The sequence below is a fragment of the Zonotrichia leucophrys genome, chromosome 27 (genome assembly GCF_028769735.1).
Source record: "Zonotrichia leucophrys gambelii isolate GWCS_2022_RI chromosome 27, RI_Zleu_2.0, whole genome shotgun sequence".
In the NCBI taxonomy this organism is placed as follows: domain Eukaryota; kingdom Metazoa; phylum Chordata; class Aves; order Passeriformes; family Passerellidae; genus Zonotrichia; species Zonotrichia leucophrys.
Window position 1 is genome coordinate 3,870,170 of NC_088196.1, and position 26,703 is coordinate 3,896,872.

A 26,703-nucleotide genomic window follows, 5' to 3' on the forward strand; every position below is an offset into this window, starting at 1 on the left:
CCCCGGCCCCGCCGCCCGCCCGCTCCGCTCCGCCGCGGCCGCAGCCCCCTCCGCCGGCCGCAGCCGCTCCCTGCACCCGCCGCGCCCGGCCCCGCGTGGGGACCCACGGGGGTACCGGGGCTGGGTGACCCCGGGATGGCGGGGTGGGGACGGTGGCGGTGGCAGGGTGTGTGTGTGTGTGTGTGTGTGTGTGTGTGTGATGGGAGCCCTGGCCGTGCCCACGGGGATGTGGTGACGGCGACAACGAGGACGGGGGGTGGTGAGCGCAGGGTGGGGGGCTGTGGGCAGGGGGGGCGAGGGGAAGTGCCCAGGGGTTTGGGGATGGCACCCACGGGGAGCTGGGGACTGTGCCCACAGCGTCCCCGGGCTGGTGCCCGTGGCCACAGGAGTTTGGGACGGTGCTCGCGGGGATGTCGTGACAGTGACAACGGGGACGAGGGATGGCGACCACAGCGTGGCGGGCTGTGCCGGAGGGGGAGCGGACACGGTGCCCAGGGAGGCCCAGGGGATGCCCGTGGCAGGGTGGGGACGGCGCCCACAGGGACTGGGAACGGCACCCACGGGGATGCTGTGACAGCGACAACCTGGTGTCCACGAGGGCAGGGCACGGCTGGGGACGGTGCCCACGGCCATGCTGTGATAGTGGGGACTGGAGAGGCTGCCCACAGGATTTGGGGACAGCACCCAGGAAGGGCTGGCGCGGTGCCCTCGCTGGGTGGCGGTGGGGTGGAGATGATGCTCACGGAGATCTGGGACGGTCCCCACGGGGCTTGGTGACAGTGCCCACGAGGCAGGGGGCAGCTCCACAGCCCGCGGTGCCCAGCCCGGCCCGGGGAGGGGCACACACCAGGCACGGGGGTCCCAATCAGACCCACGCCACAGGATTCACTTCCACAGGACACCCGCACGTCGGGGGGCCCTGCCCCTGCGCCCCCCGGGGGATGTGGGGGAGAACGGGGGTCGGACCCCGCTGTGGGGCCGCATCCGGAGCCGCTGTGGGGCCGGGGATGGCGGCGTGCACCGGGAACGCGGGGGGATCACTGGGGAGGGCGCTGAGGGTCGCCCCCCGAAGCCCCCCGACCCGCCCGTGCCACCCCACCCCCGTTCCCAGCAGCCCCTGCTCCCAGCCCCCCCTTTTCCTCCCCGGACTACACGTCCCGTCATGCCCGGGCTTAAAGGGGCTCTGCCGCCCCCCACCCCCGCCCCGAACCCCGCAGCTCGGCCCTGCGACCCCCGGGGGTTCGGTGTGGCCGCCCCCCACCCCCCAGCCCCGTGGGTACCCCGCTCTCTGGGCTGCACGGGCGATGCGGTGACACCCAGGGGGATGGGGGTCCCCAAGGGATGAAGGCTTCTAGGAGAGGAGGGTCCCCAAGGGATGAAGGTTTCCTTGGCACGGGTGTGCCCAGGGGATGGTTACTCGGGGGGTGCAGGGAAGGGGGGTCCCCAGCGGCTCTCAGGGCACGGAGCTGCTCAGAACGGGGACAACAAGGGGACAGCGCTACCCTGGGAACGGGGATCTCCAGGGGATGGTGGTCCCCAGGTGATGGGGACACCCAGGGGATGGAGGACAGTGACACCTGGGGCTGCTGGTGGCTGTCCCCACAAACCCCGAGGGACACCCCAGGACCTCCTGCTCCGCTGGTCCCCACAGCCCCAATGTCCCCACAGCCCCCACGGATCCCCCCGCTCCCTGGGTCACCCTGGGGCCCTCCTGGCCTGCCTGGCGCTCCCAGCGTGGCGGGGCAGCGGCAGCGTGACGGCCCCCCCGCCCCTCCCCGCCTGTTCCGTACACTTTATCCTCAGCAAACACGGCACGGCCGCGGCCCCCCGCAGCCGTCTGCCCGCGATAAGGCCCTGGCCGAGCTTGCCTGCCCCCAGCCCCGTCTCAGCACCACCTCATGTCCCCAAATCCCCTGCCCGAGGCTGCCTGGCAGCCCCCATCGCAGTGGGGAAACTGAGGCAGGGCTGGAGTTTGCTTGCGGCCCCTCTGGAGCGCATGGACCTCTCGCATTCATCACCAGCTCTCTGTGCCCTGTGAGGTGCCACCAGGGCCACCACAGGTCCCTCTGCACTGGCACAGCTGGGTGGAGACCCTGTGCCCTGTGGCTGACCCTGATTTGGGGGGATTTGGGATTTAGAGGGGCTCTGCTGCTCTTGGGGAGCAGACACTCAGCTGAAACACGCTCAGTAAAATTCATCCTGCTGCTCTGCTGCAGAGACACTAAATATAGCCCCAAATCAGCAGTGGTGCCCCCCCAGGACCCCCAGGAAGGGGATGACACCCAGCACCTCCATCCCCAGCACTGAACACCCCCATGGGGCAGCACCCACCACCAGCTTGGGGGGGTCTGGAGGGCCCCATGGATCAAACCCTTCACACCCCACCAAACGCCCGTCACCAGCCATGTGCCCCCCAGCAGGACGTGCCAGCAGTGCCCCCGTGGGAAGGGGGAGCCCCCCACGCTGGCCCCCGCTCGCCCCTCGCCTGCCCCCGGCGCTGGGAACGGCCCCGGCCCCTTCCGGCCCCCCCCCCCCCGGCCCCGGGCCGGAGGCAGCTGTGCCGGGGCGCCCTGCCAAGCACCGAAACCTCGACGCCTTCCCCCCAACCCGGGGAGCTGCGACCCCCCAAGCACACCCTGCCACCCCCCACCACCCCCTGCCCCTGAATTTGGGGGTGCTGTGCCAAGGAGGGGGGGGGTCCAGCAGAGCCTGGAGACCCCCGTGGTGTCTTTTCCCCGGCCAGCTGTGGGAAGCGGCCCCCCCTGCACAGGAAATCCCTCCTGACGGCCAGGGCTGCCCCCGGCGGGACCCCCCCTCTCTGCCGGGGCCCCTCGCCGGCTGGGCAGCGCTGCTCGCCCGCCTAATCCCGGCCCCGGCACGGGCGGATTTGCTGCGCCCCGGCCCCATGAATGATTAACCGGGGAATTAAGGGGCCGAGAAGCCCCCTCCGCCCCACCATTACCCTCCTTGGAAAATGGGGGCAGTGGGTGACCGAGCCCCCACCTCAGCCCCATGGGGGTCTTCACCCTCCTTTTGAGCCTTGGGGTTCTCCTCTGGGGGTACTGACAGTGTTGGGGGTGCTGAGGGTTTTTGGTGGGGGGGGCTGGGAGGGTTCTGGGGGTGTTGGGGGGCTACTGGGGACGTTCTGAGGGGGTTCATGAGCTGGGAATATTGAGGGGGGGGCGCTGGCAGTTCTGGGGGGCTGCCCCCCGGCCTTGCTCCCCATCCTCCCGTTGCCATGGCAACGGCTGGCACCATCCCTGGGGATATTTTTAGCGGCTGGTGCTGCAGGGAGGGGGTGGGGGGCAGCCCGGGCCCATGGCTGTGCCACGTGTGTGCACACACGTGTCTGTGTCTGCAGCACAGGGCCGTGCACACCCGCGTGTGCCCACCCCTGCACCGGAGCCTGTGTGTGCAACACCTGCCAGGGGCTGCTGGTGTCTGCACACGTGTGCAAAAACACACTCATGCACACACACACATTGCTGTGCATCCACATGTGTGAACTCACCTGCCTGTGTGCGTGCACACATTTGCACACCTGCACACACACAGACATGCTGGGAGACCTGTGCTGCCACCCCAGAGCCTTTGCACACTCACCCCTCATGTGCGCCATGTTTGCACATACCTTGTTTTCACACTCACCTTTTATTTCTACATCCCCTGTTCTCACACTCACCCTGTTTTTGCACAACTCCTGCTTTTCACATCCACACCATATTTGCACCTTCCCCCTGTGTTTGTACCCCTCCACCTTCCCACATCCCTGCTATTTGCACACCCGCCCCTGTTTGCACATCCCCGTGTTTGCAACCCATTTTCACCCCGTGTTTGCACACACACACACCCTATTTGCACACTCACCCCTGCTGTTTGCATAGTCAAGTCCTATTTCCACAGTCAGCCCCACATTTCAACACACACACATCCTGTGTCAGCCCGCTCTCCCCCGTTTGCTCACCCACACATTGTTTGCACTCTCCCCCCGCTGTTTGCACACTCGCCCCCCGTTCGCACCCACCCTTTGCACACTCACTCCCGCCCCCGCCCGGCCTAGCCCTCCCGAACTACAACTCCCATCACCCCCCGCGCCCGCCCTGCCCCGCCGCCCAATCAGCGTGCGGCTTGTTGGCAGGTGCCGCAATGGCGGTGCCCAGGCGCTGAAGGCGGCGCCGGGCCGCGGTGAGGGGCGGCGGGACCCGGCAGGACCCGCGGGCACCGAACCTCGGCGGCTCCGGGGGGCTCCGGGGCGGCTCCGAGCTCCTCCAGGCCCGGGGAGCGGGCACACCCCGAGCTGCGGCCCTCCGAAACCGCTGGGCCGCTTCCCCGCGCTCCCCGGCCCGCTCTGGGCTCAGGGCCCCGTCCCCCTCGCCCTGAGCTGTCCGTCCGCAGGGTGACCATGAAGGTGGTGAACCTGAAGCAGGCCATCCTGCAGGCCTGGAAGGAGCGCTGGAGCGACTATCAATGGGCCATAAACATGAAGCGGTTCTTCCCCCGCGGAGCCACCTGGGACATCCTCAACTTGGCAGGTCTGGGGGGAGGCGAGGGGTTCCCCCTCCTTACTGGGCACACTGGGCTGTTTTGGGGGTCCCCACGCGTGTATTTGGGTGTTTCCCCCAGTGTTCTCTCCTTTGGGGTATTATGGGGGTCCCTGTTGCATTTGGACCCCTCCTTCCCTTCCCACACTGCTTTTCACACCAAAATTCCCATTCCCAACCATGTCAGCCCATTCCCAACTGTTCCCCCCGTTTTGGGTTCATTCCCTCTTTTTTCCCTATAGAAAAAGGTGTTCCCTTCTTTGGGGTATTATGGGGGTCCCTGTTGCATTTGGACTCTCCCCTCTCCTTCCCACACTGCTTTTCACCCCAGAATTCCCATTCCCAACCATGTCAGCCCATTCCCAACTGTTCCCCCCGTTTTGGGTTCATTCCCTCTTTTTTCCCCATGGAAGCGTTCACAGATCAGCACAGAGTAGCTTTTGGGGCAAGAGAAGCAGCTTCAAGTTGAGCCAGGAGAGAATTAAGTTGGAAATGAGGAGAAATTTCTTCATTGAAAGGGTGTTGGAACAGGCTGTGGTGGAGTTCCCACGTGGATGTGGCTCCAGGGGGTTTGGGTTATGCTGAGATGTTCCTGGAGGTCTTTCCAGCCTTAATGATTCCCTGATTTCCTGATTCTAGCACTGCACAGGAGCCAGGTGCTGCTCCCAAGGCTGCTTCCCAGCCCAATTCAAGGGCATTTCACAGAAATCCTGCCAAGGGCTAGGACTGGTTTAAAGATTTGCCAGGCTCTCCTGCTAATTATAGAAACTTGGTGCTGGGATTTTCCCTGTGCAGCAAGTCCCGGGATAAATAAACAGAGCTGCTGCTCCAGGGGGTTTAAAGGAACCAGCCCCACACAGGCAGCAGCTCTCACTCCTCTGAGTGTGGGGATCTTTCCCCTGTGCACGTTTTTCCCTTCTCCCCACCCTCCCATTGGGTTTTGTGTCAGTGCCTGTTTTTTGTCACGCGCTGTCCCCGCTGCTGGGTTTGTCATCTCTGAGCTGTGGCCGTGGGGAGAGGGATTTGCTGGGGATGGATTTGCTGGGGGTGGGGGTGCTTGGCTCGAGGGCCAGCCCTGCTGCTGCCCAGCTGCTCCCTGGGGCTCCCAGGTGTCTGTGGCCACCCTGGTGGCACCAGCTCCTGCTCCTCTGGCCTGCAGGGTGCTTGGCTTGGCCTCATCTGTGTATCCCCCAAACCAGCCACACAGAGAGGATAATTCCCTATTATTTCTGCAGGAATGGGTTTCTCCTGGCTCACATTTAGCCAGGGCTCAGTGGTTTCTTTGGGGCAGCCAGGGAGGAGAAGGAGCTGTGTCCCCTTTTCCTTTTGGGAGCCACACGAGCAGGATGCTGGCCCTGACTCTGAGCACTGTTTGCACCCCATTCCCGAGGTCCTGATGGCTCAGCAGCTCCCCTTCCTCACCACAGCCCCCAGAGCTGTCCTTTCCCAAGCTCAGCTTGGAAGTACAAAGGAGGGAGAGCTGGCACGAGGTGCCAGGATCACGGCAGGGCCTGGCAGATCGCTGCTGACACGTCTGCAGCAGGGAGCAGCATGTGGCTGGCTCGTGGTGACACTCTGCGATGGGCTGGGGAGGGGATGGCTGCCACCAGCCTTCTGTCCTCATCCCAGACCCTCCTGGCCAAGGATTCAGCCTTGGAATGACACCCAGGGAGTCTCCTGCACTCAGGATCTGATGGTGCCTCCTCCTCCTCATCTTTGGGGTGACAACTTCCAACTGAGCTGCTGCTCCCCCTTTTACATCTGGGTGCTCTGACCTACTTGCAGGCTGCTCTGCAGCCCGGGGCCTGCTCAGGGAGGTGCTTCCTGCACTCTGCCATGGCTCAAATGGGCAATTAAAGGCTTGGCTGAGCAGATGGGACGGGCAGAGCCCCTCGGGCCACCGAGGCCCAGACGGGCAGGGCTGCGCCCAGCGCAGGGGACTGGTGGCCCCAAGCTCAGCCCCAGGTGCCTGGGTAAAAGACACTCAGTGGAGGCTGCAGGAGCCTCCTGGCAAGAAGTGGGAGGGAGGAGAATGTGGAAAGCAGCAGCAGCAGTTTCGGGGCTGGAGCAGGAGGCTGCGAGCTCTGCCTGAATTATTGAGGGATTAGAAAGTTGTGGGATTCGGTGGATTTAGGAGAAAACAGGTTTGGAGTCTCTGTGGTTGGTACACTTGGACTTTGCCAGCTTCCCTGGGGGATGAGGGGAGAACAGAGCGTGTCTGTGTGTCCCCATGTGCTGACCTGGGACCCTCTTTCCTTGCAGAGGCTCTGCTGGAGCAGGCCATGATTGGGCCGTCCCCAAACCCACTCATCTTGTCCTACCTGAAATACGCCATCAGCTCCCAGGTAAGGACCTGCTGCTGCTGCTGGGGGTCACCTTGCAGCCTCAGAGAGGTTGGGCAAAGCAACTGGGGTGTCCCCAAACCCCCATGTGAGCGTCTCTGGGGCTCAACAGACACCCCAAACCCCCATGTGAGCCTCTCTGGGGCTGGACAGACACCCCAAACCTCCATGGGAACCTCTCTGGGGCTGGGCAGACACCCCAAACCCCCCTGTGAGCCTCTCTGGGGCTCAACAGACACCACAAACCTCCATGTGAGCCTCTCTGGGGCCGGGGCAGGCAGTGGAGGGCTCAGCCTGTGCCCTGGGCAGGGATGTTTCCATAAATAGCCTCTGCCATCGCCCAGGGTGGCAATTCTGCCCCCCGAGAGGCTCCACACTTGCTCTGAGCTCCACAATTCCATATCCTGGCATTTAATATCGCCTAAAGTTGGTGTGAAACGCATCAGCCATCACCTAAAAATGTCTGTTTGGATTTGTGCCGGGTCAGTGCCCCAGGCCTGGCCCCGTCTGCGGTGACAGGCAGCGGGGCCGTGCCCTGACCTTGCCGTTCCTCAGCAACAGCCCCTGTGACACCGCGCTTGTTTTGGCTTTCTCTCTTGTAGATGGTGTCCTATTCCACGGTGCTGATGGCCATCAGCAAGGTAGGGCTCTGCCAGGTGCTCTCAGAGGTTTCACTCTTCACCCACAACCCCACAAATCCCTTTCCCTCCCCACAAACTCCCACCAAATATAGGTCAAGTGGAAAGCGACGTCCTGGGCTGAGTCAGCAGCGGGCAGCCGGCGCAGATTAACGCCCAAGCCTTTCTGTGTCCCCCTGGGGTTGGGGTGCCGTGGCTCCCAGGGGGTTTTGGGGGTGTCAGTGCCTTGTCCCTCTGCCCTGGGGGGCCTGGCAGGCTCCTGCCTGTGTGTAACCTCATCCCAAGTGCTGGAAACCACATCCTGCTGTGGCCGGCGGTGCTGGCAGCGCTGTGGGATCAGAGCTGGCCATGGAGGAGCTGGGCTGCAGCCACACACCACGCTCAGCTGTGCTCTGTGTCCCTGTGCTGCTTCCCTGGGGACACTGAGCACCCTCCATGGCTGCCTCTGTGTCCCTGTGCTGCTTCCTTGGGGACACTGAGCACCCTCCATGGCTGCCTCTGTGTCCCTGTGCTGCTTCCTTGGGGACACTGAGCACCCTCCATGGCTGCCTCTGTTTGGTGTTGGGATGCTCCTCACAGGCTATGACAGATTCCCCACTCCCCTCCTTGTCAGGGTCACCTCAGGCCCCCTACTCAGGGTGACCAAAGGAGGAATGACTTCAGGGAGAATGATTTCTGTTGTTAAGGGGATGGAGGGGAGAACTTCGCTGGCAGTCAGCGTTGAAAATTTTGGGGGACTGTGGGCTGAGTTTGAAGCTCTGGAAAGGTGGGGACCCCTCCAAGGGTCCCAGCACCGATCCAGGGGGGAGGGTAGGGCAGAGCCCAGCCCAGCTCAGCTCCGAAGGGCTCGGGCTCGTTGCTGTTTGCCCGTGCCTCGTCTCTGCCCGTTCGGAGGGGCGGGCGCAGCGCTGACCTTGACAGCCGAGCCTTCCTCCTTCAGCGCAGCGTGGGCCCAGCGCGGAGCTGCGGGCAAGCTCCGGCCCGGCGGGGCTCCCCATCTGCTCCGGGAGGAGGCGGGGGGGCCGCGCTTCTGCTGCCCCCCGCCCCCAGCCCCGCGGCCGGCCGGGCTGATGGCGCTGCCAGCCCCAGCGAGCCGGGGGTGGGCAGGGGGCTGGCGGCCGGCCCACCACAGCCCCGGCCTGAGGCTGCGGAGAAAACGCAGCCCCGGCCCTGCTGCCGCGGCCCCACCGCCTCTCACAACCCCGGGAGGGCACGACCTGGCCGACAGACAGCACTGACCTACTTCTCATTCAAGTGGCTTCTGGGCAGCTGCCAGGGGGAGTGTCCTGTGGCCGCAGAGGCTGGCCCGGCCCTGGAGGAAGGGCTTGAGCTGGTGTGGAGCTGCCGGAGCAGTCCCCATGTGAAGCCTCTCTGTGTTCCCCTGCTCTAGTTCGATGACTTCTCCCGGGATTTGTGTGTCCAGTCGCTCCTGGAGATCATGGACATGTTCTGTGACCGCCTCAGGTACTGTGTGGTGTTCCAGCTCTGCCCTGGCTGTGCCATGGGCACAACCAGGAACCAGCAGAGCCTGGGGGTCCTGTCTGATCCCAGAATACTCACCCTGGCAGAGGAAGGCAGGTTCCCCCTCCAGCTCTGTGTCCCTTACCAAGTCGCTGCCTCATGAGTGCCAGCACAGGGACAGCAGAGGGAATCCAAACCCCACCAGCTTTGTGGGAAACTGCCAGAAAAACCTCCCTATTCTAGCTAAACCTCACTGTTTATCCTTCCCAGTTCAGCTGGATGGGGTGGGTGTCAGACTCATGGTCTGAGGGTCTCTATTTCCTTTCCCTCTGCACCTTCCCAGGCCCCAGCTGCATGTCCCACTCTGCTCCTGCCTTAGGCACTGCCTTGTTTTTTTCCTTTATGCTTTTCCGCTGGTGTTGCAGGACCCAGGGGAGTCCAGACAATTCAGGCCACAAAAACTTTTTTAGAAAGCTCAGAAATCTTCCTGTTAACCCCTGACAGCCTCTTCTGGGAGGCAGGAGCGTGTGGCAGGGACAGTGAGAGGAGAAGGAGGATGAGGAGGGCTCTTCAATGAGATGAAATGAAGCAGCAGCAATGAATATGCATCAGTGGCAGATGTTGACAAGGAGCTGTCGCTGGCCAACTGCAGAGCCAGCCCTTAATCCTCTCCTGGCTGCTCTGATCCTCTGCTTAATTTGATCAAAACTTCTGGCCCCGATGATTTGTGCATCAGGAGGGGAAAGCGTTCACCTCTCACAGCGCACTGATCAATGCTGAGCCTCCCTTAGCAAGATAATTTGATTAAAAGCTTGGAAAGTTTCCCTGTAGTGGAGAGGCCAGCGAGGAGGCTGCATGGTGGGGGCTGGGGGTGTCTCCTTCCCCCTGGCACAGCAGGAATTCTGGTGGGATGAGCAGGTTGGGATCTACAGCAGAGGAGTGGGCTGGGAGTGCAGGACCTTTTGGGTTCCCCAGCCTACCCAGTGTCTGTGCCTCAGTTTCCACACTCACAATCAGCATATTCCCACTTTTCCCTTGTCCCAGCTGCCATGGCAAGGCTGAGGAGTGCATCAGCCTGTGCAGGGCACTGCTGAGTGCCCTCACCTGGCTCCTGCGCTGCGCCACCTTCTACGCCGAGAAGGTGAAGGATCCTCTGGAGCAGGCAGCAGCAGAGAACCAGCTGAAGATGTGCCTGGAGAGGCTGGAGAAGGTGCTCAGCAGCACCAAGAACCGTGCCCTGATCCACATTGCCAAGCTGGAGGAGGCCTGTACGTCCCTGTCCCTGCATGCTGGCCCTGGGGAGATGTCATTGGCACCTCTCCCTTCCCCCTGCCCGGCTCCTGCCGCATTGTCCCTGCGGCTCCAGGCCCATCCATCTTCCAGCCCTGTTGCTGGAACCGGCTCCTCCCTGGCTCTGTGCCACTCTCTGCCCCCTCCCCTGCGTGCTGCCTTTGGAAGAGGAGCAGAATTAATGTGAAGGCTGCAGGAGCTGTTCCTGGGTGTGCTGTGCTCACCCAGCCTGGCACAGCCCCGTGCCTTGGTCTGTTTATGGCCAGGACGCTGTGCCAGGCTGGGCTTGGGGTGGGACCACACAGACCCCTGGGTTGGGCTTGCATCACCACTGGGGACTCCCAGCCTCTTCAGCCTGCTGTGGGCCTTGGAGCTGGCCTGCCTGGTTTCCAGATTCCCCTTCACTGAATCCCTGCCTTCCCTCCCCAGCCTCCTGGAGCACCGTGGAGCAGTCCCTGCTCAAGCTGGGAGAGAACCTGAACAACCTTGGCAGCTCCCCGCTGCGGAGCCAGGCTGATGACTGCGTGTCCCTCATCAAGAGGTGGCTGTGTGCTGCTGCCCCGTGGGCTCAGGGGGTGAAATGGGTCTGAGTCTCACTCTGAGTCCCCCAAAATCCTGCTCTGAGGCTCCTGCACAATGGCTCCCTGCTTCCCCATCCCTTCCCTGCTCCAGCAGAGGAGAGAGGACAGAGCTAGTAGTGATTTATTGCAGAAGAGTCTTACCCAGGGGTTGCTCCTCTGGTGACCCTGAGACCTTTTACTGTCCCTCAGCTGCTCTGTCCCTGCTCTGGATCCCCCTGGAATTACTCCCAGGGCTTGAGGGCTTGGCTGAGCCTTGGAGCTCCCAGGTGTTCCAGTGTCCTCCCCGGGGGCAGCAAAGGTCAGGGGTTTGGCCAGGGGATGGGAGTGAGACAGGAGGAGCAGGAATCTGTCCCTGCAGGGCTCCAGTGACCCTGTGCTCTTCTCTTCCACCCAGCATCCCCACCATGCTCTCAGTCCACTCAGAGCAGCTGAACAAGACAGGCTTCCCCACCGTGCACGCCGTGGTGCTGCTGGAGGGCACCATGAACCTCACAGGAGAGACCCAGCCCCTGGTGGAGCAGCTGATGATGGTGAAGAGGATGCAGGTACAGAAGTGACAGTGGGTTCTGCTCAGGCAGCCTGGGGCTGTGGGGCCAGGCCATGTGTGTGCCTTCCCTGTGCTGGTCCTGCTCCAGGGGAGCAGCAGGAGCCCATCAACACCTCAGCAGGGCTTTGGCTGGGCTGGGGGATGAGCTTTGCTGCCAGCCCAGCACTGGGAGGGTTTGTGTGTGTGCCCCACAGCGCATCCCCTCCCCTCTCTTCGTGCTGGAGATCTGGAAGGCCTGTTTTGTGGGCCTCATCGAGTGTCCTGAGGGCACAGAGGAGCTCAAGTGGACAGCCTTCACCTTCCTGAAGGTAGGGCCCAGCCCCAGCACCAAATCCCTGCCTGCTGCTGTCCTTTCCCTGCTCCTTCTGAGGTCTGAGCTTTGCCAGAGCTATCAATCCTTCTTCTTTGCAGTGTGCTCCTTGGGGTGCCCACACCCCACAGTGTGCCACTCACCCCACAGTGTGCCCCTCGAGGTGTCCCCTACCCCACAGTGTGCCCACACCCCACAGTGTGCCACTCACCCCACAGTGTGCCCCTCGAGGTGTCCCCTACCCCACAGTGTGCCCACACCCCACAGTGTGCCCCTCGAGGTGTCCCCTACCCCACAGTGTGCCACTCACCCCACAGTGTGCCCCTCGAGGTGTCCCCTACCCCACAGTGTGCCACTCACCCCACAGTGTGCCCCTCGAGGTGTCCCCTACCCCACAGTGTGCCCACACCCCACAGTGTGCCACTCACCCCACAGTGTGCCCCTCGAGGTGTCCCCTACCCCACAGTGTGCCCACACCCCACCTTGTGTCCCTTGGGATGCCTTCCAAACCCACAGTGTGCCCCTCACCCACTCAGAATTCCCCTTGGGTTACCCCCACACCCCAAAATGTGCCCCTTAGGGTGTCCCACTCCTCACAATGTTCTCCCCAGGGTGATCCCCACTCCCTACAATGTTCCCTTTGGGGTCCACTCCACCTGAGCCCTCCTGTCACCCCCTGAGCATCAGCTTTGCTGTCAGGGGCCTCCTTTCAGCCCAGCCTCATTTTGTTTGGCAGAGTGGGTTTTCCTGAGAGGTCATGGGGGAAATGTGGCTCCAGGTGATGGTGGAAGGACCCTGCAGAGGGGAGCAGGGGCACAAAGTCCCCTGGGTGCACACCCTGCTCCAGAAATGCTGCTTTCCTGGGGCTGGGAGAGCAGCTGTGTGCAGCTCTGTTGGTGTGGGCTGGTGCTGCTGGGGGGTCCCAGCTGTGGAACAGGGTCTGCCCTCATGTCACTGTGTGCCCTCATGTCACTCTGTGCCCTCATGCCACTCTGTGCCCTCATGTCACTCTGTGCCCTGTGTCTTTCAGATGCCCCAGGTGCTGGTTAAACTCAAGAAGTATCCCCAAGGGGACAAGGTGAGACTGATGGTGTTGTACCCGCATGGAGAAATGTTCCCTGTCCCAAAAACCTTTCCCTGATGGAGCAGGTGGGGACAGGGGGAGGTGGGCTGGTGAGCTGAGTGCCTGGCTTTGTGTTTGTCAGGATTTCACTGAGGATGTGAACTGTGCCTTTGAGTTCCTGCTGAAGCTGACCCCTCTGCTCGACAAAGCCGACCAGCGCTGCAAGTGAGTGAGTGCTCAGCATGGCCACAGCTGCCACAGCCACCCTGTCCTCAGTGTGGGGACAAACCAACCCAACTCCTGGCAGGGCTGGCTTGGTTTCTGATCCCATTTCTTCTTCCTGAGGAGCTGCTGCTGCTGCTGCCACATGAGTGAGGCAGCTGAGTCATGTGTATGACACCCAGAGCTGCTCTGGACCCTGCAGCACCCTCAGAGGGGTGGGACAGAGCCAGGAGGGGCAGCTCATGATCCCCCTGCCCTGTGGCACTGTCTGGGGTGACAGGAATGCTGTCCTTGGGGCTACAGCTCTCCTTTCTCTTTCTCTTCCAGCTGCAACTGCATGAGCCTGCTCCTGCAGGAGTGCAGCAAGCAGGGGCTGCTCTCTGAGGCCAACATGAACAACCTCATTGATAAACGGTACAGCCACCCCAAAATCTGGGGAAACCCCACAAAGGAGCACCTGGTTTTGGGGGGAGGATGAGGGAGCAGCTGTGCTGACACTGGGGGGCTGGAGAACCTGGTTTTGGGGGGAGGATGAGGGAGCAGCTGTGCTGACACTGGGGGGCTGGAGAACCTGGTTTTGGGGGAAGCAGCTGTGCTGACACTGGGGGGCTGGAGAACCTGGTTTTGGGGGGAACATGAGGGAGCAGCTGTGCTGACACTGGGGGGCTGGAGAACCTGGTTTTGGGGGGAGGATGAGGGAGCAGCTGTGCTGACACTGGGGGACTGCAGCTGGGACATGGTGGCCTGGGGGGACAGGATGCTGCTTTTGGGACAGGTTGGGTACAGGCAGAGTTTGTCCCCTCAGAGAGGCAGCTGGTGGTGGCCTGAGGCAGTGGCTGTCCCTTGAGGGTGCCATGGGTGGAGGGAGGGAGGCAGGGTGATGGATTCCTACAACTGGCCCTTCTTTGGGGTCCCCCAGGGCCGCAGACAAGGAAAACTCTCCGTCCCTGAAATCGGCCGAGAATGCCAACATCCAGCCCAACCCTGGGCTCATCCTGAGGGCTGAGCCCACTGTCACCAACATCCTGAAGGTCAGTGCCCTTCTGCAGCCCTGCTGGGCTGGCTGGGCTCAGGCCTGGAGCCCTTTGCCAGCAGCATCAGTGTAAGCAGGCAGCCAGGGAGCTTGGGAGGCACCGGATTTCTCCCTGCCCTGGGGTGGAGTAGTGGAGGAATCACTGGAGCCTTGCTGCTCCATTGTGGAGATGAGGAGCTCCCCTCCTCCTCTCCTTCCCAGGAAGCTGGAGGAGCTGTCAGGTGGCATGTCATCAGTGCCAGCAGCCTGAGCCCAGCCAGCTCTGCCCTCTGTGTGTATCTCCCCTGCTCCCTGGGGACTCCCCCTGTCCCTGTGTCACTCTGCTTGTTTTGCTGCTACTGAGTGACAGGGGATGTTTTCCTGCTGGTGGCAGGGGCTCAGAGGTCTCCATCCCACCTCTCCCAAATCCAACAAGTCCCTGTTCCTTAAGGTTTCAGGGACAGCTCTTGCAGCTGATCAGCTCTGTACCCATAAATCTGGAGTTTGCTGCTACTCTGTAGCACACATCCCCATGACTTCCATTTCCTCTTGCTTTTTTGCTTGTAGACCATGGATGCAGATCACTCCAAGTCCCCTGAGGGCCTGCTGGGGGTCCTGGGTCACATGCTGTCTGGGAAGAGCCTGGACTTGCTGCTGGCAGCAGCAGCAGCCACTGGGAAGCTGAAATCCTTCGCTCGCAAGTTTGTCAAGTGAGTGTCCACATGGGTGCCACTGTGGCTGGTGACCAGGGGGCTGGGGGGACAGGCACCCCTTAAACTGCCCCCTAAACAGGGCTGGATGTGCCTGTGGCCCTGTGGAGCACTGGGTAGGGCTGGGATCTCAGGGATGCTGCACCCCACAGCCCCCCATCTTTGCATGAGCAGGACAGAGAATTGGAGGCAGGCTGGTCTGGGGTGTTCAGAAAACTGAAGGCTGTGGCTGAGCCCTGATCCAGGGCAGTGTGTCCCTGCCTTCTGCAGACACACATGTCCTGGTTAGTGCACACACACACACGTGGGGCTGTGTGATGGGCTCCCCCAAGGTGGCTTGGGGGGGTCTGTGCTCTGAAATGCCCTCTCTGGGGAGAGCCCTTGGTGTGGCTGAGCAGCTTGGCTGGAGCTGTGTGACCACAGGGAGGAGGTGACATCCCTGTGGTGCTGGAGGGTGTCTGCAGAGCTGGGCCTTGCATCTCCTGCCCCTCTGTGCTGGAGCTTGGGAGGGTTCTGCAGGCCAGCCCTGCTTGTGTCAGGGCTGGGAATTGTGTGCTTGGACTGATGATGCTTTGCTGCCACTCTGTGCCCCTGCAGGCTGAATGAATTCACCAAGCAAATCACCGGGGAAATCTGTGAGTGCGTGTTCGTCCGTGCGTGGGGTGATTGGAGCTGTGCCCCCCCTGCTGCCCCTGCTGGGGTGCTCTGGGGCCTGCCTGGCTTAAACTGGGGCTGGCTGTGGCACCAGAGCCAGCTGAGCTGTGCCAGGCCTGGCTGGGGGTGCTGGCAGGGAGGGGGCTCTGTGCCACCAGGGATTGGGGACACGCTGCCTTCGTGTGTGTGTGTCCATCCCAAATCTGGGGTGTTCCCTTGGGCTCCCTCTCCCCAGCTGAGCCTGGGGGCCCCTTGGCTCCCTCCCTGGAAGGGGTGATGTGTCAGCACAGCCCAGATAAGGACTCTGACTCCGTGTGATGAAACTTGCAGAGTGCTCTGACCTTCCATGGTGAGGGAGGCCCCACTTGGGCTGGGGCTGCCCAGAGGGAGCCAGAGCTGCTCTGGGAGAGATGAGGTGGGGGAAGGCACTTGGAACATCCACTGGGGGGGTTAGAAACTGTGTGGGGGAAGCAGAGCCCAGCCCCCTTGTTTGTGGGGCTCTGCTTCCCTCCTCCTGCTGAGGCCAGAGAGCCCCAAGGTTTTTATTTCTCCTCCCTCAGCCAAGAGTGGCCCAGTCCGGGCTCTGCTCTTTGACATCTCCTTCCTCATGCTGTGCCATGTGGCCCAGACCTATGGCTCAGAGGTAAGGACCCTCTGGGGGGGATGAGAGGGTGGAACTGGATCCTGTGAGGGAGGGGAAGGATGAGGCTGGATGCTAAGAGGAGCTCTCAGATCTGCCAACTCGGCCCCTGCGCTGCTGCAGCCTATCAGCCTCCTCTAGTGGCCAGCCTGCCACTGTCCTCACTGTCCCTGCAGCCACTTCATAGCCCAGGGCACAGCACCCGGTGCCTGTCACCTGCAAATCTGTCCCTGGGGCTCTCTGGGTGCCAGGTGATGGAGCAGGACTGGCTGTCACCTCCCTGAGGACTTGGGCTGTGCTCCATTGCTGGGATCAGTGGCAATGCTGCTTCCAGTGCCCTTGCAGCTCACCAGACTGCTCCTAGTTTGGCACTGGCTGCCATGGCCAGGCAGTGTCAGCCCTCTCTGTCTTAGGAGGAACTCCCAGCCCTGCCCAAGAAACCACTTTTGGTTGCACGAAAATTTTCCAGGTTTCGACATCTGTGTGTGCTGGGAGGCGAAACGATACCGAAACCTGGGGATGCAGAGAGGGGGAGAGCAGGGTCCTGCCCAGGCAGCCCAGGGAGCAGGGAGGGGAAACCAGGCAGGGATGGATGTGCCCAGGGCTGTCCAATGAGATCTCATCCCCCCCCTCCCAGCCCAGCAGCTTTCCTGCCCAGCTGCTGCTGAACAGATGTGTGAAACTTTTTTTGGACAAAAATAGTGTCCCCTGGGTGACACGGGCTGAGGGGAGGAAGTGACGTGTGGGGTTCCCAGCTCATGGCCCCCACAGGGGTGACCCCAGCCCCAAGGACCTTATGGACAAAGGACTTGTTTGAGCTGGACACTGTGACCCTGTGGCCACACTCACAGCTGGCCTGGCATCTCTGCTCTGAGCTGGGCTGTGTTCTGCTGGGGAGCACCGTGGTGTTAGGGGAAACCACAACCCACAGAGGGGAAACCAGTGCCTCAGAGGGCCTGAGCAGTGCCCTGCTGGGGCCTGAGCGGTGCCTGTCCCTCCCTGCGGGCCACAGGGCGGCGCTGTTCCCACGGCCATGAGCACCCCGGGGTGGGGGACAGACCCAGGGTGGGACAGACAGACCCCAGGGTGGGGGTCCCCAGCAGGGTCCCCACCTGGGGATGAGGATGCAGACCCCGTGTTGGTTCCTTTCCAGGTGATCCTGTCAGATTCCAACCCTCCAGGGGAGGTGCCCTTCTTTGAGACCTGGATGCTGACCTGCATGCCCGAGGAGGGGAAGATCCTCAACCCCGACCACCCCTGCTTCCGCCCGGATTCCACCAAGGTGGAGTCCCTGGTTGCCCTCCTCAACAACTCCTCTGAGATGAAGCTGGTGTAAGAGCCCACCCGTGTGCCCACCCTGCCAGCTCTGGGGGGAGCCCCCAGCCCCACAGCTGGGTCTGAATCCCCATCTCTCTCCCTGACAGGCAGATGAAGTGGCACGAGGTGTGTCTGAGCATCTCAGCTGCCATACTGGAGATCCTCAATGCTTGGGAGAATGGAGTCCTCAGCACTGAGTCAATCCAGGTGGGGCTGCTGGGTGGGCAGAGTGGAGCTGAGGAGGGGCCAAGCTCTGGGGTTCCCTGTTCTCCTGCCCTGATCCCTCTGGCAGCTGCCTTGGAGCTTGGAAGTGGGAAACTGATGTGGCTCCAGCCCCTTGTTCCTGCTCCAAAGTGCCCTGTGGGTGGCATAGGACTGGCAGGGACAGTGTCACACCCATGGAGGAGAGAAGGGCTGGGACCCTGCAGTCAGGACCCACAGCCCTGGGAGGTGATGGCTGCACACCCACCTGGCTGTGCTTCTCTCCTCTGCTAGAAAATCACAGATAACATCAAGGGCAAGGTGTGCAGCATGGCAGTGTGTGCAGTGGCCTGGCTGGTGGCCCATGTCCGCATGCTGGGCCTGGATGAGCGGGAGAAATCTCTGCAGATGATCCGGCAGCTGGCGACGCCTCTGTACGGGGAGAACACGCTGCAGTTCTACAACGAGCGGTGAGCTGGGGCCCAGGGCTGCTCCTGCCCTTCAGCTGGGGCCCAGGGCTGCTCCTGCCCTGCAGCTGGGGCCCAGGGCCTGCTCCTGCCCTGCAGCTGGGGCCCAGGGCCTGCTCCTGCCCTTCAGCTGGGGCCACAGGGCCTGCTCCTGCCCTGCTTCCCCTTCTCCACTTCCCAATCCTGTGCCATCTCCTGCTCAGCTCCATGCTGCCTCCTGCCCCCTTTCCACTTTCCAAAGCCATTGTCTCCTGCCCTTCTTCTTCTTCCCAGTGCCGTGCCATCTTCCCTGTTTCTGCTTCTCAGTGCCATGCCATCTTCCCTGTTTCTGCTTCCCAGTGTTGTGCCATCTTCCCTGTTTCTTCTTCCCAGTGCCATGCCATTCTCTGTCTCTGTGCCCTGCTGTCCCTTTCTGTGCTGTGCCATTCTCTATCTCTGTGCCATCCTGTCCCTTCCCAGTGCTCTGCCATTCTGTGTGCCCTGCTGTCCCTCCCCAATGCCATGCCATTCTCTATCTCTGTGCTCTGCTGTCCCTTCCCTGTGCCCTGCTGTTCTCTATGCCCTGCTGTCCCTCCCCAGTGCTGTGCCATTCTCTGTGCCCTGCTGTCCCTTCCCAGTGCCACTCTCTGTGCCCTGCTGTCCCTTCCCAGTGCCATGCCATTCTCTGTTTCTGTGCCCTGCTGTTCCTCCCCAATGCCATGCCACTCTCTGTGCCCTGCTGTCCCTTCCCAGTGCCATGCCACTCTCTGTGCCCTGCTGTTCCTCCCCAATGCCATGCCACTCTCTGTGCCCTGCTGTCCCTTCCCAGTGCCACTCTCTGTGCCCTGCTGTCCCTTCCCAGTGCCCTGACCCCATCTCTCTGTCCCAGCGTGGTGATCATGAGCTCCATCCTGGAGCACATGTGTGCAGATGTCCTGCAGCAAACGGCCACACAGATCAAATTCCCCTCCACTGGCATGGACACCATTCCCTACTGGAACCTTCTGCCCCCCAAGAAGCCCATCAAGGAGGTTCTGACCAGCGTGTTCACCAAGGTGCTGGAGAAGGGCTGGGTGGACAGCCGCTCCATCCACATCTTCGACACCCTGCTGCACATGGGGGGGGTCTACTGGTTCTGCAACAACCTGGTCAAGGTATGAGGGGGCAGGAGGGACCCCCTAGTGCTGGGCAGGGTGTGAGGGCAGGAATGGTGGGTCTGGTTTGTGTTCCCAGTGTCCTGGGGTCTCAGGTAGCTGTTGTTGATTGCTGCCCTGAGATGTGCAGGATGTCTCTGTTTCACCTGAGTGGCTGAAGAATGAGTCTGGACTCTTCACTTTTCAGTCTTGAGGTTGTTTATCAATTCTTATCTATAAAATTTTCTTTCTGCCCAGCTGAGGTCTGCTCAGCAGGGCAGCCACAGGCACTCTGACCACCCCTCTACACCACAAACCAAGTACAACATATCTACACTTAATTCCCAATACCCATCACCTGTGTTAGACAGTGCACTTCTACTCTAAACCAATCCCAAAGTGCCAACATCACTGCAGAAAATGGAGAGCAAGAAGAAGAAGGAGAGGAAAGACAGGACATGCCCAGATTCCTCCATCTTGCCTCTTGAACCCCAAAATTCTACATTTTCACCCTGTCACAAATTCTCTATCATTCTACTCAAACTCTTGTGACTTGTAACTCCTCACACAAAGCTGGTGATTGTTCCCAACCCTTGGGGTGGTGTTAGTTTTTTATACTAAAAGCTACGTGTACAATATTTACACTTAATTCCCAGTACCTATCACCTGTGTTAGACAGTGAGCTTCTACTCTAAACCAATCCCAAAGTGCCAACATCACAGCAGAAAATGGAGAACAAGAAGAAGGAGAAAGGCTGTACACACCCAAGTTCCTCCATCTTGTCCCCATAACTCCCATACCAAAAATCCTAAAATCTACATTTCCACCCTGTGATAATTTTATTATTACACCATTCAAACCTCTGTGACTTTCAGGTCCTCATACAAAGCTGGCAGCTTGCTCCAGGGGTCACAATCAAATCCCCAGGGTCTGTGAGCCCCCCGGCGGGGTCCTGGCAACTCTGGGCACCCAGAGGGATGCACTGAGTTCTGACACTGGGTGTCCCTGGGCTGGGTGCTGGGACAGTTCTGGCTCTGTTCTGGGCAGGGCCACCTCTCCCCTCCACCCTGCAGGAGCTGCTGAAGGAGACAAGGAAGGAGCACACGCTGAGGGCTGTGGAGCTGCTCTATGCCATCTTCTGCCTGGACATGCACCAGCTGACACTGACACTGCTGGGCCACATCCTGCCCAACCTGCTGACAGACTCCTCCAAGTGGCACACCCTCATGGACCCCCCTGGGAAGGCTCTGGCCAAGTAAGACCCCCAAAGCAATGAAGGCTGTCTCCTCAAGGCCTGTTTGGGGAGATGGGGGGATGATCCGTGCTGGGATGAGGATCCCAGCTACCCAAATCCCAGCCTGGCTTTGGCAGTGCCAGCAGTTTCCATTCCCTGCTGCCCCCTGAGGAGGAGGAGGAGGAGGAGGAGGAGGAAGCTGTTGTGTGCCACACCCCATTGTCAGGTGGGCTGGCAACACCTGCCTGTGTCCCTGTCTGTCCCCAGGCTCTCAGTTTGGTGTGCCCTGAGCTCCTACTCCTCCCACAGCAAGGTGCAGGCCTCAGCCCGGCAGAAGAAGAGGCACAGGGAGGACATTGAGGTGTGTCTGGGTGGGGCAGGGGCTGCCTGGGGGCTCTCTGTGCCCAAAAGCAGCAGTGGCTGGGGAAGGTGAGGGTGGCAGGAGTGGGTGGGTAAATCCAGACACCTCTCCCAGCTTTTCTGGGTTCTCTGAGGCCTTCCAACCTTAAAATTCAGGATTCTCCTTTCTCTTTTTCTGGGGAAGGGGCTGTAACGAGCTACTCAGCTTAGACTGAGCAGAGATCAGATCCTGGGCTGTGGGGATCAGATCCTGGGCAGTGGGGATCAGATCCTGGGCTGTGGGGATCAGATCCTGGGCTGTGGGGATCAGATCCTGGGCTGTGGGGATCAGATCCTGGGCTGTGGGGATCAGATCCTGGGCAGTGGGGATCAGATCCTGGGCTGTGGGATCAGATCTTGGGCTGTGGGGATCAGATCCTGGGCAGTGGGGATCAGATTCTGGGCTATGGGATCAGATCCTGGGTTGTGGGGATCAGATCCTGGGCAGTGGGGATCAATCCTGGGCTCTGGGGATCAGATCCTGGGCTCTGGGGATCAGATCCTGGGCTGTGGGGATCAGATCCTGGGCTCTGGGGATCAGATCCTGGGCTGTGAGGATCAGATCCTGGGCTGTGGGGATCAGATCCTGGGCTGGGCTGTGGGGATCAGATCCTGGGCTGTGGGGATCAGATCCTGGGCAGTAGGGATCAGATCCTGGGTTGTGGGGATCAGATCCTGGGCTGTGGGGATCAGATCCTGGGCTCTGGGGATCAGATCCTGGGTTGTGGGGATCAGATCCTGGGCTGTGGGGATCAGATCCTGGGCTGTGGAGATCAGATCCTGGGCTGTCGGGGATCAGATCCTGGGCTGTGGGGATCAGATCCTGGGCAGTAGGGATCAGATCCTGGGTTGTGGGGATCAGATCCTGGGCTGTGGGGATCAGATCCTGGGCTGTGGGGATCAGATCCTGGGCTGTGGGGATCAGATCCTGGGCTGTGGGGATCAGATCCTGGGCTGTGGGGATCAGATCCTGGGCTGTGGGGATCAGATCCTGGGCTATGGGATCAGATCCTGGGCTATGGGATCAGATCCTGGGCAGTAGGGATCAGATCCTGGGCTCTGGGGATCAGATCCTGGGCTGTGGGGATCAGATCCTGCGCAATGGGGATCAGATCCTGGGCAGTAGGGATCAGATCCTGGGCTCTGGGGATCAGATCCTGGGCTGTGGGGATCAGATCCTGCACAATGGGGATCAGATCCTGGGTTGTGGGGATCAGATCCTGGGCTCTGGGGATCAGATCCTGGGCTGTGGGGATCAGATCCTGGGCTGTGGGGATCAGATCCTGGGCAGTGGGGATCAGATCCTGGGCTCTGGGGATCAGATCCTGGGCTCTGGGGCTGTGCAGAGCCCACGGTGGGTGACCAGCCCTGTGCAGGGTGAGGGGCTGGTGGGGCTGACCCCCTCCTGTCCCCCCCAGGATTACATCAGCCTGTTCCCACTGGATGACACCCAGCCCTCCAAGCTCATGAGGCTGCTGAGCTCCAACGAGGAGGATTCCAACATCCTCTCCAGCCCCAGTAAGTGCAGGAGGGGAGAGGGGGTGGCTGCCCTGCCTCCCTGTCCCTTTTGGAAATGTGTGTTTGCACAAAACCCCTTCCCTTCCCAAACTGGCTGGGTGAGGGTTTAGAGCTCTCAAGTGCTTTTTGAATTATCTTGGAGTTTTTGCATTTGGGAAAAGCCAATTTATTTATTTTTTCTGGTCAGAACAACTTGAAAGGATGACATTACCCTTTCCTTTCATGCCAGCTCAGGGGGTCTTTGTGTCCCTCCAGCCACCCCTCATGGGACCACAGCTGGATGTGACATTCCTGGTGTCTGGGGCCAAATCCTGACATTCCAGTGCTGTTAACAAGGCTGAGGCAGAGCGGATGGGGCCCTGGTGACATCCCTGTCCCTGCAGTGTCACGGGTTACGACAGCTCCAGCTGGGGATTTGCTGGGGGGATCCATGTCACAGTTCCCACATACATTGTCCACACTCCTGGGCAGTGAGTCAGGACATTCTCAGGTCATTGTTTCTCCCTTTATCCCAAATTACTTTATATATTAGTTTTCGTCACATCCATTGACCTTCGGTTTCACTTTGGTTTCATTACTGTTGAAATATGGGCTTTTCCCTTTATTTCACTTATCTTCTTTTACCTCCTGAGGCAGTCCCACCTCTTCCCAGTGACATTCAGGACTTTTTTGGGCTATTTGCTGCAGTGATGTGGAAATGCTGCTTCCTGCAGCCACCATGGAGCTCATGTGATTCCATGAGAAAAGTGTGGGAGGGCTTTTCTTTTTCTGGTGAGCATCCTCAGAGCAGCACAAGGTGGATCCTGCAGATTTAGGCAGGAGCTGTGAGATGTGCACAAGATCCTTCCCAAAGGGATTCCCATCCCTTTGGAGCACACCTGACCCAGTTCTTCCCACAGGAGTGCCCAGCAATGCTTCACATCTGGGGGTCAGCTCAATCCTCCTGGTCTGTCCCAGGATTTGCTGCTAGATTTGGACGTGCTTCAGCTCTGATAGCTGGATTGCACCCTGACAGTGAGATGGGAGGGCTGCTGTGCAGCTGTTGAGCATCTGGCTCACACACAGGATGTGTAATGTGTGTGTTGCTGCTGTTCTCCTGTGCTCCTGATCATGACACTCATGACACCACAAGCAGCATGGGAAACCTGTCTGGGCTCGTTGTGGGCTGGCACAGGGGACAGGGATGGGGCAGAACCATCTGTGCTGTGTTTTTGGGGTGCCCCACTGGCACAGGGGGCCTAAACCTCTTCTGCTCCACTGTTGCCTCATGGCAAAGCCCCTCCCAGAGCTGGGTGACCTCGAGTGGCCAGAGCTGGGCACAGTGGCTCAGCCAATGGGGGCACAAAGCTGTTCCTGACTCTGTTCCTGCCCACAGATCGTTCCATGAGCAGCTCACTCTCTGCCTCCCAGCTGCACACTGTCAGCATGAGGGACCCTCTGAACCGAGTGCTGGGTAAGGTGGGGACGGCTCTGTGGGGTCACATCCCACCACTGGGACACCCCCAAAGGTCACCTGACTGTTGGTGTCTCTCTGTCCCCACAGCAAACCTCTTCCTGCTCATCTCTTCCATCCTGGGGGCCAAGACAGCTGGCACCCACACCCAGTTTGTGCAGTGGTTCATGGAGGAGTGTGTGGAGTGCCTGGAGCAGGGCAGCCGTGGCAGCATCCTCCAGTTCATGCCCTTCACCATGGTGGGTGCAGTGACACCCCTGTCCCTGCTTGGGGAGTGCCCCAGGATGTGGCACACACTCACCTGTGCTTCTCCTCTGTCCCTGAGCAGGTTTCAGAGCTGGTGAAGGTGTCCACCATGTCCAGTCCCAAAATTGTCCTGGCCATCACTGACCTCAGCCTGCCCCTGGGCCGCCGTGTCGCCGCCAAGGCCATCGCTGCCCTGTGAGCTGGGCTGCTGCAACAGGGGGGGATCCCTGAGGAGCCCGGGGGTCTCCCTGGTGCTCTGCATGCCTGGGATCCTGAGCAGGAGCCCAGGATCTCTCCCTGGTGCTCTGCATGCCTGGGATCCCTGAGCAGGAGCCCTGGGATCTCTCCCTGGTGCTCTGCATGCCTGGGATCCCTGAGCAGGAGCCCTGGGATCTCTCCCTGGTGCTCTGCATGCCTGGGATCCTGAGCAGGAGCCCAGGGATCTCTCCCTGGTGCTCTGCATGCCTGGGATCCTGAGCAGGAGCCCAGGGTCTCCCTGGTGCTCTGCATGCCTGGGATCCCTTAAAGAGGAGCCCTGGGATCTCTCCCTGGTGCTCTGCATGCCTGGGATCCTGAGCAGGAGCCCTGGATCTCTCCCTGGTGCTCTGCATGCCTGGGATCCCTTAAAGAGGAGCCCTGGATCTCTCCCTGGTGCTCTGCATGCCTGGGATCCCTGAGCAGGAGCCCTGGATCTCTCCCTGGTGCTCTGCATGACTGGGATGGCCCCTGTCACTGCAGCTGCTGGAGGGCTGCTCCCTCAGCACACAGAGCCATGTCCTTGCTCTGCCTCATGGCACTTTTGAGACTGAGACACCCCCTAATTTTTTTTTTTTTTTTTTTTTTATTCTATAAATCAATCTTTTGTACAATCAGCTTTTGCCTCATCTCATTTGGGTTTCTGGGACTGCCCAAAACCCCTCGCTCCTGGGGGTGATGGGGAGCCAGTGGCCAAGGCCTGTGCTGGGCAGGAGGGGAAATGTCCCTCACCCTGTCCTGGAGCTGAGAGTGGCTGCTGGGCTGCCTGTGCTGCTCCCACTGGGTGGGGCAGGGATGCTTCCCTGCTGTGCTGTCAGCCACAAGCGGGGTCTTGTTGGGAATTCTGCCACGTGAGCGTGAGGTCTGGTTGGAATTCCTTCCCATGAGTGTGAGTTTTTATTGGAATTCCTCCCCATGAGTGTGAGTTCTCATTGGGATTCCTCCCCATGAGTGAGTTCTTGTTGGAATTCCTTTCCATGAATGTGAGTTCTCATTGGAATTCCTCCCCATGAATGTTTGTTGGAATTCCTCCCCATGAGTTTTTATTGGATTTCTCCCCATGAGTGTGAGTTCTCATTGTGATTCCTCCCCGTGAGTGTGAGTTTTTGTTGGAATTCCTTTCCATGAGTGTTTTTGTTGGAATTCCTCCTCATGAGTGTGAGTTCTTGTTGGAATTCCTCCCTCCCCATGAGTGTGAGTTTTTGTTGAAATTCCTTTCCATGAGTGTGAGTTTTTATTGGAATTCCTTTCCATGAGTGTGAGTTCTCATTGGAATTCCTCCCCATGAATATTTGTTGGAATTCCTCCCCATGAGTTTTTATTGGATTTCTCCCCATGAGTGTGAGTTCTCATTGTGATTCCTCCCCGTGAGTGTGAGTTTTTGTTGGAATTCCTTTCCATGAGTGTTTTTGTTGGAATTCCTCCTCATGAGTATGAGTTCTATTGGAATTCCTCTCCATGAGCATGAGTTTTTGTTGAAATTCCTTTCCATGAGTGTGAGTTCTCATTGGAATTCCTCCCCATGAGTTTTTGTTGGAATTCCTCCCCATGAGTGTGAGTTTTTATTGGGATTCCTCCCCATGAGTGTGAGTTCTATTGGAATTCCTCCCCACGAGTGTGAGTTCTTACTGTGATTCCTCCCCATGAGTGTGAGTTCTCACTGTGATTCCTCCCTGTGGGTTCAGTCCGTGCTGAGCACGGGCAGTGGCTGAGTAACTGCGGCCTCAGCAGCACCACCCCAGCCCCGTGCTGGTTCAGGCTGCCCTGGCGCTGTCCCCACACCCTGCCAGCTGCTCCAGCAGTGAATCCTCCAGGAGCTGTCATGAGCTCTTGTCCCCGAGGCAGTGGCAGTGCCAGGGCGGCTGCACCCCTGCCCCTTCACTGGTGTTGACTCACGAGGAAGGGGAAAGTGGGGCCAGCCCTTCCCGCCCTTCCCTCAGGGCACTGTGACTCCAGTGGGGCTCCCAGCCCTGTTTTGGGGGGCTCTGAAGGGAGATGGGGCCCAGGGGGATCCTGCAGGGGTTGTGTCAGTGCTGGCCAGGGCCGAGGCAGTGGGATGGTGACTCAGGGCCAGGCTGACCCCATCTGATCCCAGATGAGCTCAGCTCCTGGCAGCCCCCAGGCTTTGCTGGAAGGAGAGACCCCGATGCCCTTGGGGTAGCTGTGGGTGTTGCTGCTCCTTGGCCTTCACACACAGAGCATCCTCCCCTTCCCGCTGCCCCTGGTGCCCATCGGGAGCAGCTGCGGGGCTGGGTGGGGCTAATGGAGCACCAGGATGGGCTGGGATGAACCTCAGACTGTTGAGAGTCCCACCCTGAGCTGGCTCCTGTGCTGGCCCAGGGGCGGCTCTTTACCGTTAGCCCGGAGCAAAGAGCGGGACCTGGCGTGGCCTTGCCAGCTCTGTCAATATTTGCCGAGGCAGCTCCGTGCCTGGCGTTGGCACCGGCGCTTCCCCTTCCAGGAAGGGGCTGGAGCAGGAGAAGGGGGATT

At 60.3% G+C, this 26,703-nt stretch overlaps 1 protein-coding gene across 1 annotated transcript; it reads left to right on the forward strand.

The window, feature by feature from the left end:
- Window positions 1–4,132: 4,132 nt before the first annotated feature.
- On the forward strand, window positions 4,133–24,830 carry MED24 (mediator complex subunit 24). The gene is made up of 25 exons (XM_064733801.1): window positions 4,133–4,532; window positions 6,804–6,886; window positions 7,486–7,524; window positions 8,912–8,985; window positions 10,027–10,250; window positions 10,702–10,813; window positions 11,248–11,398; window positions 11,595–11,708; window positions 12,741–12,788; window positions 12,916–12,998; window positions 13,323–13,409; window positions 13,915–14,026; window positions 14,575–14,717; window positions 15,315–15,352; window positions 15,932–16,014; window positions 17,165–17,343; window positions 17,436–17,535; window positions 17,824–17,999; window positions 18,865–19,129; window positions 20,182–20,363; window positions 20,610–20,703; window positions 22,160–22,259; window positions 23,635–23,712; window positions 23,803–23,951; window positions 24,041–24,830. Exons 1-25 carry the CDS (start codon window positions 4,403–4,405, stop codon window positions 24,155–24,157), a joined length of 2,961 nt encoding a protein of 986 aa, XP_064589871.1. The 5' UTR covers window positions 4,133–4,402; the 3' UTR covers window positions 24,158–24,830.
- The last annotated feature ends 1,873 nt before the right edge of the window (window positions 24,831–26,703 follow it).